This window comes from Psammomys obesus, unplaced genomic scaffold, assembly GCF_907164565.1.
Source record: "Psammomys obesus unplaced genomic scaffold, mPsaObe1.curated_primary_1811, whole genome shotgun sequence".
NCBI lineage: Eukaryota > Metazoa > Chordata > Mammalia > Rodentia > Muridae > Psammomys > Psammomys obesus.
This window is the reverse complement of record NW_026596034.1, coordinates 1,902,998-1,918,584: the sequence shown is the minus strand read 5'-3', so window position 1 is coordinate 1,918,584 and position 15,587 is coordinate 1,902,998. Positions and strand designations below refer to the sequence as shown.

The following is a 15,587-nucleotide window of genomic DNA, read 5'->3' as shown; positions in this document are numbered from 1 at the left end:
AATAATTACATGTATTTCTTGTGTGTGTCCACAAACCACAGTGCACATGTGGCAGTCAGAAGAGAACGTGGGGTCCTCCACTGTCTTCTCACGTGTGTTGGGCCCTGAACTTAGGTCATTGGGCTTAGTGGCCATAGCCCCTGAGCCGTCTCTGGGACATTCCCTCGGGTGACAATGTGTTAGAGATTTTTCTGCACTTTGATCTTCATTCAGTTAAGTGCCTATAACAGTTCACAGAAAAATCAAGGGGTAGGGCCAGCACTACGGCTCAGCAGAGCCTGGCAGCTTGAGTTGATCCCAGAATCCACATGTTGGAAGGAGAGAACTGAGCCTGCTTCCAGGGCACCAGGCGTACACATGGTGCACAAACATAAGTTAAGGCAACACTCACACACACCCATTAAAATAAAAATTTAAAAATTGAAAACTTCATTAGGCGTGGGGGGAGGTGTGCGGTGCCACACACATCTGGAAGTCAGAGGACAGCCTTGTTGGGTGGGTACCTTCCTTCTGTGTTTACGTAGGTCCCAAGGATGTAATTCAGGTTTCCAGGTCTGCATGGCGCTCACACCAACCCACCAAGACGTCTCCTTGGCCTCAGGTTACCATTATTTGTTCTTAAAATAAGAATTCATGAAGGGTTGGATGGAGGACATGGGAGAACATTTGCTTAGATGTTCTACATCCAGCATGCATACATGTGTGTGTGGGTATGTGCATGAGCGCCGGAGCCTCTGGAGCCTCTGGAGTCCCAAGAGAGGGTGTTGGATCTCTTGGAGTTGTAGTGACAGGCCTCCTTTCATGGGTGCTGGGAACGGAACTGAGGTCCTTTGCAAGAGTACCAAGTATTCTTCTTTTTCTTTCTTTCTTTCTTTCTTTCTTTTTTTTTTTTTTTGAGGTACAGTTTTTCTGTGTAGCCTTGCTGTCCTGGACTTGCTTTGTAGACCAGGGATCTTCCTGCCTCTGCCTCCTCAAGTGCTGGGATTACAGGCCTGTGCCACTGCTCGTGGCTTGAGCACTAAGTATTTTTAACTGCTCAGTCACCTTTCTGGTACCCTTGGGCTTACCGTAGACCTCTTGCATCTATCTGTGGGGATGGGTTCCTGCTGCCTTGTGGATTCCAAAGCCCTAGGTCAGTGGCTCTCAACCTTCCTAATGCTGTAACCTTTAATGCAGTTCCTCATTTTGTGGCAACCCCCTAACCATAACATTATTTTATTGCTGCTTCATAACTTTGCTACTGTTATGATTCATAATGTAAATGTCAGACATGTAGGATATCTGATGTGCAAACCCTGAAGGGGTTGGGACCCAGAGGTTGAGATCAGCTGCCCTAGGTGCTCAGGCCTCGTCTGTAAAATAATAATGAGCCTGGAGTGGACCTGCACACCTTTAATCCCAGCACTCAGGAGGCAGAAGCAGCATGATCTCTGTGAGTTCGAGGCCAGCCTGGTCTGCACAGTGAGTTCTGAGACAGCCAAGGCTACATAAAGAGACACAGTCTCTAAAAAATAAAATGTCACAGCATTTGCAGAGAACCTATGGCAAGTCATCTCTAGATTACATAGGAGGTAGAAGGCCTAACGACCCGGGCATTGGGTGTAAACACTGGCATTATTTAGACAGCCGCGGACTTATTACATAGTCCTCAGACTGGGATTCCTTGCATCTAGCCGTGGGTACAGAAAGCCGCTGCAGAGCCGCAAGGGATTATGGAACTCTGCCTGAGAAGTTTGGAAACAGCTGTGAAACTGTGGCTACAGGGAGGAAAGGGGAAAAGGATAGTAGGTGATGAGTAGGTGATGGGGCTCCCTGCGTAGGACTTGGTGGGACTGCTCCAGAAGGGAGCTGGGAGCCTTCGGAGGTTGTGAGCAAAGGGGCCTTTACCTGATGGAAGTGCTCTCAGTCGCCGCCTGGCGGCCGTGAGGAGCAAAGGACGGGAGAAGTGAGGCGGGACTGTGAGGTGGGGAGAGGGGGTTCTGCAGAGACTCTGCTGCAAAGCAGTCTCGTTGTGGCATGAGACTAGGGCGGAGATAGCCGAAAAAGGGACAAGGCCGCCGCGATGTTTGGAGCTGCGGCCTCTGGCAGAATGCAACTGGCGTTGGCTGGAGGACAGCACAAAGGATGAGTTGGGGACAGCGGGCTCTCAGAGGCTGGTGTGCGGGGTGCGGCGGCCACGCAGTCCCGGAAGTGGCCGCCAGATGGCGAGCGCGCTGCGGGAAATACCCAGGTCTCAGCTTCTCACGCTCCAGCTTTGCCCCTCCTCACCTGGGTGTGAGATGCATGCCTCACGGGTAGCAGAGGGCTGGGTCGGACCCCCCAGGTGCCCCGAGGACCCAAAGCCTGGGATGCAAACTCATATCCTTTGTGTACTTCCCATCACTGTTCCCATCGGTAGTATCTGCGTCTCAGGTCTCTGCAAAAGTGTCACCTTCTCCAGGGATGTCCCTGACTGCCCCGGGATGAGAAACCCCATACCTTGACTCCTCTAAAACTCATTTTATTTTACTTATTTTTCTTTGAAACAAGATCGCTCTTTTGCCCAGGCTGCCTTTAAACTCCTGATCTCCCTGCCTCAACCTCTTAGGTGCTGACATGACAGACATGGGAGTTGTGGCCATTACTTGTAATCTTTGCACTCTGGAGACTGAGGAGGACGCACAAGACTATGGCCAGTCTTACTACAACCTGTCTACTCAATAAGACAAGAGTAGCAGCTTGGGTACAGGGGTGTTGCAGAACTCCTGCTTATCATTCATAAAGTTTCCTTCCTTGGAACAGGAAGGAAAAGGCATTATGGGTCATGAGCCAATGAGCATCAACACGTGTTTTCAGGTCTTTCTGAGCCCTCAGTACAAGCTCTGAGGCAGAGACTGCTGCCTACATGCTATTGCAGAAGAGGAAGAGGAAGCCCAAGGTGGCTAATGGTCTTGCATGAGGGTTCACAGCCAGGAAACTGCAGAGCAGGGCATGAAACCCCAAAGTCCCACTGAAGGGTGTGATGTTACTAAGTGGATGAGTTGGGAGGTTGAGGATTCAAAAGACCCCTCAGCTGCTGTTCCCTGACCTGCCTTCCTTGATTCTCATGGTCTCCATGGAGCAGGCTCAGGCCCCCCTGGGTCTCTCAGCAGGCTGGGAGGAGCTGTGGGATTGGACAGGTCAGCTTCCCTTCCCTGCTGGGAGCTCCCAGAACCACCTCTTAAGCTGCTCGGGAGGGGACAGAGGTGAAAAGCAGACCTCTGAGGGGCCAGCTTCACACTCTAGACAGCAGGGTCCGTTACCCAGGACCCTGAGCCCACGCTAAGACAGACAGGGAGACGGCTGCTCAGCCGAGTGATGCTCCTCAGCCAGTTAACCACGCTGCTGGGGCTGCTCAGCGGGGCCTGGCTGCCCACAGGCTCAGGGAGGCCTGGAGCCCCAGCTACCCCGGCTCAGTCCCAGGCTGCTGCCAATCAGAGCTGGAATCTGGGTCCTCTTGTGGCAGCCTCTGCCCTGGGTAGCTGGAAGGCCTTCCTGGACCTGCAGAACAAGCAGGCAGGTGAGCCACAGAGAAGGCAGAAAGTGGCTGATGCTGTGTCTTTGCCCTTGGCGCCTCAGGAAGTGCTCCGGGAGACTTGTAAGGCTCTGCCCTTTGTTCAGGTGAGTCTGTGGTGCTGTCTGTGGCGGTAATGGTGCTGTCTGTGGCAGTGGTGTCTTTGGTGATGGTGTCTTGGATGGTGTTGGTGTCTGTGGTGGTGGTAGCAGCGGTGGTGACGGACATTCTCAGCAGTGTACAGAGATCGGGTTATGTGGCTAGGTAGATTTTTGAGCAAGTCTCAAGTCCTGAATTTCCCATCTAAGCGCCCGTGAACTTCGGGTTTCTTCCTTATCAAATAGGACAAGTTTTTCTGCTTGCGCTTATATGGTTGTGTTCATCTTCATCTCTCAAGTCTATTTTCTTTCCCCTCCATTTGAGACATAAGCTCCTGTAGCCCAGGCTGACCTCTGTATAGCGAAAATGATCTTAAGGCTGGGCTTATGCAGCTCAGGCTGAAACTATGTAGCTAAAAATCTCAAGATCCACTTCTGCCTTCCTCACACGGGCTGGCATGTGCAGCCATACCTGGTTTGAGGAACCTGGGCCTTCATGCCTGTGAGGCAAGCTCTACTACCTGAGCCATGTCTCCAGCTGCTGTGTCCACTTTCCTAGTTAGCAGGAAGAGGCTGTTGACAAATACATGTCCCTTGCTCCCCACCAAGCCTTCATAGCTCTCACCTCACTCTAAACAAAGTCCAGATTCTCAGAGACCACAAGGGGCGACATTCTTTGACCTCCCTGATTCGACCTTCTCCCACCCTCCTCACTTCCCTCCTGACACAGGACACATTTTCTTATGTGTGGTGTTTGTGTGTTTAGACAAGATTTCACTATGCAGCCTGGATTTTACTGTATTGTAGCAGCCTGCCCTCTAGCTCAGGGACCCTTCTGTTGGGGTCATAGGTGTGAGTCATCACAACCATCTTGGAGCCAAGGTGTTTTGTTGATTTATATTTATCATTGTTGTTTCACCCAGAGTCTTTTTTTTTTTCACTTAAAAAGAAAAAGATATATTTGTTTTGAATGTTGTGTCTGCACCTGCAGGTCAGAAGAGGACAGTAGATGGCTGTGAGCCACCATGTGGTTGCTGGGAGTTGAACTCAGGACCTCTGGACGAGCAGACAGAGCTCTTAACTGCTGAGCCATCTCTCCAGCCTCTTAGCCACAATCTTATGTAGCTTAGGGCTGGCTTTAAATGTCTGGTCTTCCTGCTTCTTCCAATGCTGGGGTTATAGGTATCCACCCACAGCCCGGCTTGTGTAATGTTGGAGGTGGACCCCAGGTCCTCAAGTATCTTAGACAAGTACTCTGCCCACTGAGCTACAGCCCATCCAGGTTACCTGTCCCCAAGACCTACAGTGCCAGGCATGCAGTGGACATTCAGTATTTGTTGAATGATTGAATGAATGAATGCATGAATGAATGAATGAATGAATGAATAGTAACACATGCTTCTCATGGGCTATAGAGTAGCCTGACAAGAAAAAATTTCATATCTGCAATCAGTCTTTCAGAAGGGCTTTGGGAATTCTTTTTGCTGTTTGTTTGTTTTTGGTGACAGGATTTCCCTATGTAGACCTGGCTGTCCTGGACTTATTTTGTAGACCAGGCTGGTCTCAAACTCACGCCTCTGCCTCCCTGAGCCCTGGGATTACAGGTGTGCACCACTGCACTTGGCTTGGCTTTGGGAGTTCTTATTCTGTGCTGAGTTCAAATCCTGATTTGTGGTTGGTGTCTGGAGCTTGCCCTCTCTAACCCTTTCCTCACTCCCATGTAGTCACGGACTCATGCAGAGTGCTTCCAGCCATGCTCAGCAGGGCGCCAACCCCAAAGCCCTGGGCTCGGTGTTTGCCCATCAAACCTTGGAATTCAGGAGACCAGGATTGATCTGGTCAAATATATTTCCCCCTTTCAAGATAGGTCTCACCAAATAGTCCAGACTGGCCTGGAACTTGTGATCCTTGCTTCTGAGTCCCTGTGGTTGCACACATCACCACGCCCATTCCACATTTTGCTTCTGCTGCCCACCAGCCAATGGCTGCCCCTGGCAGAATGAAACTCTGGCTCATTGTTGAGCACCTGACCCAGATGGCCCAGGACAACTGCAGGCTGGCATCCCCCCCACCCCCGTAGCTCTGCAGTCTCAGGCAGCTCCAAGCCTCAGTTTCCTCATTTGGAAATAGGGACAGATTACTGGCCTCAGCATCACAGGGAAGACAGAACATCAAGGCTGGGTTTAGCAGGCACCAGCATCAGGCAAGGGAGTATCTCTCTCTTTTTTTTCTTGCAGTTCTGGGAGTGGAACCCAGGGCCTTGGGCATATATAGTAGAGCATTTGGGGTAGGGGCTCAGGCAAAAGGATTAGGAGTTCAAGGCCAGCCTCTCTAAATAGTGAGTTTGAGGCCTGCCTGGGCTGCTTGAAGTGTATCTCAATAACAAACAAACAAGAATTAAAGGTTCCATGTGGTTTCTTTTCCTTTTTAAGTATTTATTATGCTGGGCATGGGGATGCACACCTTTAATCCCAGCATTTGGGAAGCAGAAGCAGATATTTCTCTGGGAGGTCAGGGCCAACCTGGTCTACATAGCAGGGTCTAGCTAGTTAGGGTGATATAGTAAGACCCTGTCTCAAAAAAAAATGTAATTACACTCATTTTTTAATTTTTTTTATTTTTATTAATTACAGTTTATTGACTTTGTATCCCAGCTGTAGCTCTCTTCCCTTTATTTTTTAATTTATATTTATGTACATTGGTGTTTTGCCTGTATGTACGTCTGTGTGAAAGTGTGGGATCCTGGAGTTACAGTTGTGAGCCGGCATGTGAGTGCTGGGATGGAATCTGGGTTCTTTGGAAGAGCAGTTAGTGCTCTTAACCTCTGAACCATCTTGACAGTCCCTAAAATTAAATTTTGTTGTTTTGATTTGTTGTTGTCGTTTTTCAAGACAGGTTTTCTCTGTGTAGCCCTGGCTGTCCTGGAACTCTCTTTGTAGACCAGTCTGGCCTCTAACTCACAGAGCTCCACCTGCCTCTGCCTCCCAAGTGCTGGGATTAAAGGCATGTGCCACCATCGTCCTGTAACTATACCTATTTATGGGGATATGTGTATGTGTGTGCGTACTAGTGTTCCATGGCCCAAGTGTGGAGGGCAGATAACTTGTGGAAATTGCTTCCCTTCATTTTGTGGGTCACAGGGATTGAACTTAGGTTGACAGACTTGGCATTAAGTGCCCTTGCCCACTGAACTATCTTGCTGGCCCTTATGTATTGTGGTGTGTGTGTGTGTGTGTGTGTGTGTGTGTGTGTGGTGTGTTTGTATTTGTATTTAGAAAGCATTTCAGAGGGTGGAGAAGCGCTTCTGCAAGTAGATGCACTTGTCAGCAAGCTGACAATCTGAGTTTGGTTCCTGGGACCCGCATAATGGAAGGAAAGAACTGATTCCCACAGTTTGTCCTTTCTCTATGGGCACCATGGCACACGAACCCTGCCACCACCACCCCCGACAAAATTATTAACAATAAAAGGATAGGGTTTCACATAGTAGCCCAGGCTGGCATAGAACTGACTGTAGCCAAGGTTGGTCCCAAACTCATGGCAATCCTCCTGCTTCAGCCTCCCAACTGCTTGGATTACATGTATGAATAACCATACCTAGTTTGATTTTTTTTAAAATTAAAATATTTTACTACGTACATTTTGCCTACTATATGCACACCAGATGTGTGCCTAATGCCTGCGGAAGCCAGACAATGGTGTCAGACCCCCTGGAGCTGGGTTTTGGCTGTGAGCCGCCGTGTGGGAACAGAGTCCAGGCCCTCTGCAAGAGCAGCCAGCGCTCCTGACAAGTGGTCACTAACCGTCGCACCCCAACTCGATTCTGTGTTCTTCTGTAGTTCTGGGAATAAACCTGAGCTTTGTGCAGTCAGGCAAGTGCTCTCCTCCTCAGCTACACTCCCAGCTCTGCTTTTCAGTTTATCCTAACACAGGGTCTCAGTCAGTAGATCCCTGTCTGGGCCTCTGGGATGGCTGGGATGTGGACATCCACCTCGCCAGGCCCAGCTTTCTAGTTTAACTTGGATGACTTTGTATGAGAGTGTGTGTAGAGGTGAGGTATGAGTGTGTATCAAGGACAGAGGTCAATGTTCAGTGTCCTCAATGACTCAGTTCCTTAAAAAAAGAAAGTCAACTTGCCAGGCAGTGGTGGTGCACGCCTGTAATCCCAGCACTCGGGAGGCAGAGACAGGTGAGCTCTGAGTTAGAGGCCAGCCTGGCCTACAGATCAGTGCCAGGACAGCCAGGGCCACACAGAGAAACCCTATGTTGAAATAAACAAAAAAATTATTTTAAAAACATTTTATGGGTGTTTGCTTGCACGTATGTCTGTGTGCTACATGCATAGCTGGGGTCCAAGAGAGGGTGTCGGGTCCCCTAACGTGGAGAGATTTGCCATGTGGGTGCTGGGAATTGAAACCAGGCCTTCTAGAAGAGTAGCGAGTGCTCTAAACTACTGAGCCACCTCTCCAGCTCCCTAATGCTGTATTTGTCGAGAACTCTCACTGAGCCAGGAGCTCGCCAGTTCAGCTAGGCTGGGCCGGCCAGCGAGCCCCCTCCCAGTGCTGAGCGCACAGCAAGCACGTGTCCTGCTTCACGTGAGCGCTGGGGGGCTGAGCGCAGGTCTTCATGCTTGCGCCACATCACTCATTCTGCCGACCCCCCAGCCTTGGATTTGGAAAATTTTATCCAAGAAAGAGGCTTGGGAAGGTCGAGTAACCTGCTGCAGGCCACACAGCAGGCCCTCTGCCTCCAGCACCCCATCTTTGGGCAGTGACGGATGGCGGCTACCCTCATCCCTCTATCCCTAGGCTCCACAGTGCTGATTGTCCCCGTCTCTGCTTGCAGGTGCTCTCCAGGCCTGGTTGCACAGCTGCCCGGGTCCTTAATCATCTCTGTTTCGGCCACTGTTCCTCCTTCTACATTCCCAGCTCGGATCCCACCCCAGTAGTCCTCTGCAACAGCTGTGTGCCGGCTGGAAAGCGCTGGACATCAGTAGAGCTGTGGTGTGGAGCTGGCAAGTCAGCCTCCCCTAGGCGGGTGAGGATTTCCACCGTGCTGGTCCAGAAGTGTCAGTGTCGACCGAAGCTGTGAGCTGAGCATCGTGGAGGAATGTGTAGCACATGAACCTCGGAAAGAAGCAGGAGAAAGACGTGGCCTGAATGATGGACATCAGGCCAAGAGAGCAGGGTTGGAAGGACAGATGGACAGATACGGAGTTTCTCACTCCCAAACACTAGACATGGTCACCCAGTCACGGGCTGAGACCACCAATAGTCATAGCATGTGGGACAAGGGTGTAAGTCAACCGGAGAGGGCTTGCCCATTGTGGGTTACATCCTTATAAAATATGTGGAGGAAAAAAGGTGAAAATTAGCTATAGTGTGTGAGTCCCAGGGCCCTGTGTGGGAGGGGACATTTATTTCACAGACACTAACTCACATTGTCCTCAAGAATCAAGCCTCAGTAATCCTGTAAGGTGGACTTTCACCACAGGTCATTTTGCAGATGAGGAAACAGAAGCCGTTGAGATACTGTCACTTTTTTTTGGGGGGGCGGGGGGGAGGAAAGACACCGGCCTTGTGCACAGGCAGCACAGCTCGCTGCTGAGCCCCCAGCCTGAGGTTCCGCTCTTCGCCGCTAGGTGGCACCACGTCTCTCTTCCTGCGCCAGACCCTCCCAACGGCTAGGATGACAGCACCACGCAAACCTGACACTCAGCAAAGATGACCCCTTTCTAGGGACACCAGAATAACAGCAGCAGCACAATAACAACAAACTATGGCAGGCAGGCGGGAAGCAGCTGCTGGGAAACCTGGCCCCAACCAGGGGCGACCCTGCGTGGGCTGCCTCTCACTGACACTAGCTGGGTTTCCCTGTTGCCCCGCCAGAGGCCCCGCAGCAGCCCCACGCCCAGCCTGACCTTCCACGGGAATCATAAGGGTTGGCCAAGTCCAGCTGTGCGTGCGTCTCTCTGACTAGGGTTTCCTGGGCAGGGGGCTCCCTCTTGAGCCGGGGGGGCAGGGGTGCGGCTGCCAGGCGGCCTAGCTCTGGGCGGCTGGAACCAGGGCTCTGGCAGATGGGCCCGTCTGGCAGAGACTCAGAGACATGTGGCAGCGTCGCCTCCAAATGTCCCCCCCCCCCGTGCAGGGGGGGGGGGGCTGGTCAAGCCCCCCCCCCCCCAGCCCCGAGCCCTTTTCCTGCCTCAGGAAGGAAGGCTCCAGGTGAGGGGAACACGAGGGCCCCCCACAAGGAAACAGATGGGACAGCACAGCGTGGGAGCTGCGACCCCTGACCTCACAGGCCTGAACAGAGGGGGTGGGAACCTGCCTGACTGCCAGCTCCCAAGAGCGTTCTAGAGGGAGGGGTCATGGAGCCCTGGGGGTGGGGGCGCCCTCCTGCCTATCCCTAGAGCTTGGTGGCAAACCTCAGGCAGTGTCTGAGTTGGCAGCTCAGCCCAGGCACCCCTTTTCTGGCGGGCACAAGATGCTTGCAGCCCTCTACCTCAGCTGTGCCCACCTCCTGCCAGCCTGGAGAGCCAGCTGGGAACCTTGGTGCCAGGGGGAGGCAGAGTCACTGCGCCCTCCCAGGCAGTGCCAGTCCGCTCCCGACGCTGCCCCCCAGTCCCAGTAATGGGTGGGTAATGAGTGCTGGGGGAGCACGGTGGGGGAGGGGCGGGGAGGCAGGTGCCACAGGCTCTGGCACCGGGGGCCGCTAATCAGGTTTGCCAACGCCATCTGTCATCGTGTGAGCATCTGGGGCTCAAGGTGACCCTGTCGCCCTCAGTTACAATTATGAGTTTGGCATCTGTATTAAAGCCTGCCAGCCGGCCAGGCAGGGGAGGGCTGGGGTGGGTAAGGGGGTGCGCGGTGAGCTCCATCCCTGGGGTCTGGTTCCCAGGAGCTGTGTAGCTGCCAAGGCATGAAGCTTCTCTGCAAGGGTGTGTGTGCCCGCCCGCTCGAGTGTGTATGTGTGTGCGTGCGTGCGTGCGTGCGTGTACGCCCCCTCTCACAATATAAGTATACACACACTCATCCCAGCCTCCTCTGCTGTTCTGTGTGTCTGGACACAGGACTGGGAACCTCAGGGTTTGGGTCTGAGGCTTTGGTGGGGTGGGGGAGAGGAGCTCTGTGTGAGCTCCCAGGTAAGCATGTCTGTGGGGATGCTAAGAGGCATGAGGGGTCTTCAGCCGCCTTTGGCTGATGGTGTGCGTTAGGGTGGGAGCACTCAGGGTGTGAATGTGGGTGTGCATCAGAAGGCGTTAGTGCTGTAGCTCTTACAGTGTGTGTGTGTGTGTGTGTGTGTGTGTGTGTGTGTGTGTGTGAGCAGCAGCTGCAGAGGCCACGGACAGTCACCCCAGATTCTCTCCTGCCCCTTCAGTCTGTGACTGCTCTCACCAGCCCAGCTCCAATCCAGCGAGTTCTGACACACACCCAGAGCTATCGGATATTGAGGGCTTGGTTTTGGTTTCTCTGTTCTTGGAGCTGTGTTCTCAGTTCAAAATTCCAGTTCTGAACAACGGGATCTAGACTTTTGGATTCTGCATTCTGGGTCCTGCGTTCTTGGACCTGGTTTTCTGCATCGCAGGAGTTTCGGTGTGTCGAGTCTTTTACTCTGATGCTGGAGATGGAACCTGCACATACCGGATAAAAAGCTCTCTCGCCTGGCCCCTTCCCCAGAACCTCGCTGGAGGATTCTAAGTTGCTGCCCTACTGTTCAGCCTGGCCCTGACCCTCAGAACCTAGACTGCGATTATGAACTCTAGGACACGGATTACACAGGCCGAGTCCTGAGTCTGGGTTCTTTCTTCTGGGCTGTTATCTCTGTGTGCCATCCTGGACCTGTCTCTCCTCAGGTCTATAGAGACCTGGGGTCTCTGTAATTAAGCCCTCAAATAAAACCCCTCAAGATCGGTGTAGAGACAACATTTAACCACCAGAGGCCGCCCTTGGTCTAGATTTAAGCTGGACTGACCTAGCTCTGGGGCCCCAAGTCCTAGCATGATCCAACTTTTTGAGGGAGACTGGGAGTAAAATCCTTATTCTATTCTTTCATCCCAAATCTCATCTGAGGACCGATGCCTTTCAGCTCTCACAGTTTAAGTCTGGGTAGTGGGCCCACTGCACCTCAAAGTCCTACCAAATGGAGTGTTGGACAGTGTAAGATGTCGAAGGACATCTGAAAAGGCGATGGGCGGCCCCTAGCGACCGCAGTCCCTGTAGCTTGTAAAGGGGCTTGCTTGCTTTTGGTTTTGTTTTGAGACAGTCTCCTCTATGTAGCCCTGGCTATCTTTGAACTCACAATATAGACCAGGTTGGCCTTGAACTCACAGAGGTGCTGCTTCTGCCTCCAGAGCGATGGGGTTAAAGATGTGCACATCACACCTTGGCGACAAGGCGCGTGACTTTATCGGATCTTTGGGTGATACCCTTGAAGTCCAGTGTGCTCTGTAGGACTGTGCCCTTGAGGTGTTATTCTGGTGTCCCTGTCATATGTCATTATGTCTCTGTGCTTGTCAAGTGGTTGCCACGGCTGTGCCCACAAGTGCTATAAGGACACTAGTGTGTGTCCCTGGGGGAAGGCATTCTGGAGTGTCAGGAACAGTATCTGGAAAGGCTGACTCTCTGTGTGATGCCTTATCTGCAGGACAAGGAGGACATTCTGGGAGTATCAAGTTGAGCCAGCGGAGAGGGACAGGCTGGTGGGGACTGGAGACTTGGAGCAGGGATTGGAGTTGCATCTCTAAGCCTCTCGTGGGACATTCCCTGCATCTGGATACACTGGCCCTGCATCTGTCAGCCCATGAATAGGCAGACCCACCAACCTCTCTGAGCCTGGCTTCCCCTAACTTGGGGCCCCATCCCTGCCCCGTCCTATTGCCAGGCACATCAAGGAGCGCAGTGACTCCCAAGTCTTGGTGCTTTGGTGCTTTCCTGCTCAGACCTGTTCTCTCTCATCTCGCTCGCTGGCTCTGCCTCTGCTTGGTCTCCTTCTGTCCTTCCTTCTGGAAGTCCCTCTCACCTCCATCTCTTGTTGGATTCTGAACGTTACTTTCTCCACCCGTGTCTCTCTCCTGTCGGCCTGCTTCTCTGGTGTGCACATGTACAGGCTTGTGTGTACACCTGTGTGCATGACATGCGTGTGAAGGCCAGAGGTTGGCCTCAGCTGTCTTCCCCAGTTGTTTTCCGTAGCCTTCCCTGGCCTGAAATTCACTATGTGACCAGGATGGCCTGGACTTCACAAAGCTCTGCCTGCCTGTGTTGGGATGAAAGGTCCCAACCACCACACCAGCTTTCCACCTTTTTATTTATTTTTGAGACAGGTTCCTTTGCTGAGCCTGGAAGGCTAGCTGGCCAGCCTTCCCCGGAATCCCCCTGCCTGTGCTCCTGTGCCGTGCCTGTTTTATTTTTTCGTGGTGCTAGGGAGCCAGACTCAGGTCCTGGAGCTTGCACTGTCAGCAGAGCCCCTGCTCAGCTGCTCCTCCTAGCCTATTTTATTTGAAGAGACAGAGTCATTGATATGTAGTGACACAGGCCTCAAACTCAGGAGCCCCAACTACCCCTGTAGGATTTACATGTGTTAGTAAATCCTACACCATGTTGGTCTGTCCCCTTTCCCCTTCTTACAAGACTCACACTCCACGTTTTCTTGTCCTGGTCTCCCAACCCTAAATCTTGCTAATTAATCTCTGTCCACCTCTTCCTATTTTCATCTCTGCATTTCTCCCTTTATCAGTGTCTCTCCATATTCGTTCTATTCCATCTCTGCTGTCTCTCCTTCTCTCCATCTAGGGCAGCCCGGGTGGGTCCGGGTGGGTCCGGGACAGCCCAGCCAGGGCGCCGCGGTGAACAATGCGGCATTCAGGAGGCCGGCCGGTGCCATGGTAACGCGCCCGCCCCGCCCTCCCCGCGCGCGGGCCGCGCGTGCCAAGAGGGTGCCATGGTTACATCAGGCGCGTGCCCACTCCGCGCGCCGCCGCGGTCCCGCATGATCTTGCAGGGCTGGGCCAGAAGGGGGCGCCCGGTCTCAGCCTCTGCCCGGAGTCAGGAGGGGACTGCCATCTTCAAAAAGTCCCTTTAGCCCTCTCAGTGCCATGGTTTGTCCATCTATAAAGTTCATGGTGGGGGAGGGGAGAGACGTGGGAGAGGAAGGAGGAGCTGGGGAGAGGGAGGGCGGAGAGTGTGGGGCTTTGGGGGCTACTTCTATGTTTGTGCTTCTGTTTTCAATGGTGGGACTGTGTGCACACGTGGTAATTTGTGCCCCAATGCTTGGATGCCCGTGTGTTTTACAAGAAATTGTCAGAGAGGACACGAGGGGGAAGGAGAACTGACTTCCACGAGTTGTCCTCTGACGGCCACAGGCTTGTCACCACAAGCAGATGCCTACACACGTGCGTACAGAGAAATAATAAATAAATAAATAAATAAATAAATAAATAAATAAATAAATAAATAAATACAATATAAAAAGAAGTTGAATGGGGGAGACTGGGGCAAGGCTGGCTTAGTGTGCGGAGCCTTTGGGTCCATGGCAGCGCCACACACAAACACTGCTGTTACTTTCAGGTGACTATGTTTGAGTTTGGCAGCGTGTGTGTGTGTGTGTGTGTGTGTGTGTGCGCGCGCGCGCTTCTGCCTGTGATGGTGAGTGTTGAAGACGTTGCAGTGGTCATCTGACTGGGTACCAACGTGGTATGTTTATGTATGTGGTAGGTGTCTGTAGCTGGGGTGCTGCTGTGAGTTCCCTTTGCCTATTGCTATGCTTGACGTGTGGGCTGATGAATGGCTGCACGTTACATCAAGTGTGACTTGAAGTTTGTGTGTCTGGGGTCCATTCGCAAACTCTTATCTCATACATACTTATGTGTGGAGATGGGTGTGGGTTCCAAGGACTACGGAGCTCTGGCAGAGCCCCCTCACCTGAGGGCCTCCTGGCACAGAAGGGGGTGCCCAGCTGCCTGGGACCTTGGACTCCCTGTAGGTTCAGGAGAGCCCCAGCTGATGAATATTCATGAAGTGGGGGGGGCTGGCACCTACTGACAACAGCTGCGCTTCCATTAGGCGCTTCCGACTCCACTTCCAGGGAGAGAGGGCTTTCAGCCTCGGTCTGTCCCCTTCTCCGGGGCTCAGGTCTGGGCGATCCGGGGGACAATCACGGCGCTGCATCAGCATGTCAACAAACATCCCAGCAGCTTGTTGGGATGGCTGAGGGGCTGTCTAAATGTTGTGACGGCTCTGAGGAGGGGGATCGGTGGATGACAGGATGTCCGAGTAGCTGCGGCGCGCCGTTACCCTGTTCGTTGTAGCGCTGTCCAGGCCGAGGGTATGGTGGGACAATGTGACAGAGATGAGTGTCTGCCACCTGCGACAGGACTGAGCCACACTCAGGAGCAGTGTGGTCTGTAACTAACTGGCTGCCAGCTCCATGACACAGTGGCTGCCAGGCTGTATTGTGGCTGTATTGTGTCATCTGGGCCACTGTGATCCGAGGACAGCTGTGTGCCCCGCCCTGGGCTTCAGACACTGAACCTGCTCGCTTGAGTGTGGCTGATGGGGGCAGTGACTCGCTTGTAGCCACATGGCTAGGACAGCTGCAGGGACATGCAGACCGAGCGTGTCAGAGTGACATTGATACAGTGTGGGGTCAGATTGTCCGGGCAACTGAGCGGATGCGTGAGATTGTGGGGCTGACACACGCCGCTGGAGGTGTTGGGTGTGGTGGTATGTCTGTGGCAGTGTGGCTGAGGTATGACAGGCAGCGTAGGTCGCAGGCGACCCTGTGGTAGTGACTAGCCATGTGGAGCTGAAAGTGTGACGGTGATTCTACTTGAGGACCAGAGCCAGAAGGCCACGACTGCCCGGCTCCTGCCTCCAGGCGGCCGAGGGTTTTCTTTCTATGAGGCATGTAAACCAGGGTCCACACTAACCCTGAGAGGTGGACAGCAGCTGGGGCGCAGGCCT

The 15,587-nt window shown here is 52.9% G+C and overlaps 1 protein-coding gene across 1 annotated transcript; it reads left to right on the top strand.

Annotated features, from left to right (window-relative positions):
- The first annotated feature begins 3,336 nt into the window (after positions 1 to 3,336).
- On the top strand, positions 3,337 to 8,947 carry Dand5 (DAN domain BMP antagonist family member 5). Its single transcript, XM_055621626.1, has 2 exons — positions 3,337 to 3,639; positions 8,476 to 8,947. Exons 1-2 carry the CDS (start codon positions 3,337 to 3,339, stop codon positions 8,719 to 8,721), a joined length of 549 nt encoding a protein of 182 aa, XP_055477601.1. The 3' UTR covers positions 8,722 to 8,947.
- Positions 8,948 to 15,587: the final 6,640 nt, after the last annotated feature.

What these genes read in the sequence shown, in the direction of transcription:
- Dand5 (XM_055621626.1), top strand. Translation starts at nt 3,337, where the DNA reads ATGCTCCTCAGCCAGTTAACCACGCTGCTGGGGCTGCTCAGCGGGGCC. An exon ending in AGGCTCTGCCCTTTGTTCAG is followed by an intron (nt 3,640 to 8,475) that starts GTGAGTCTGTGG and finishes CTCTGCTTGCAG; the next exon opens with GTGCTCTCCAGGCCTGGTTG.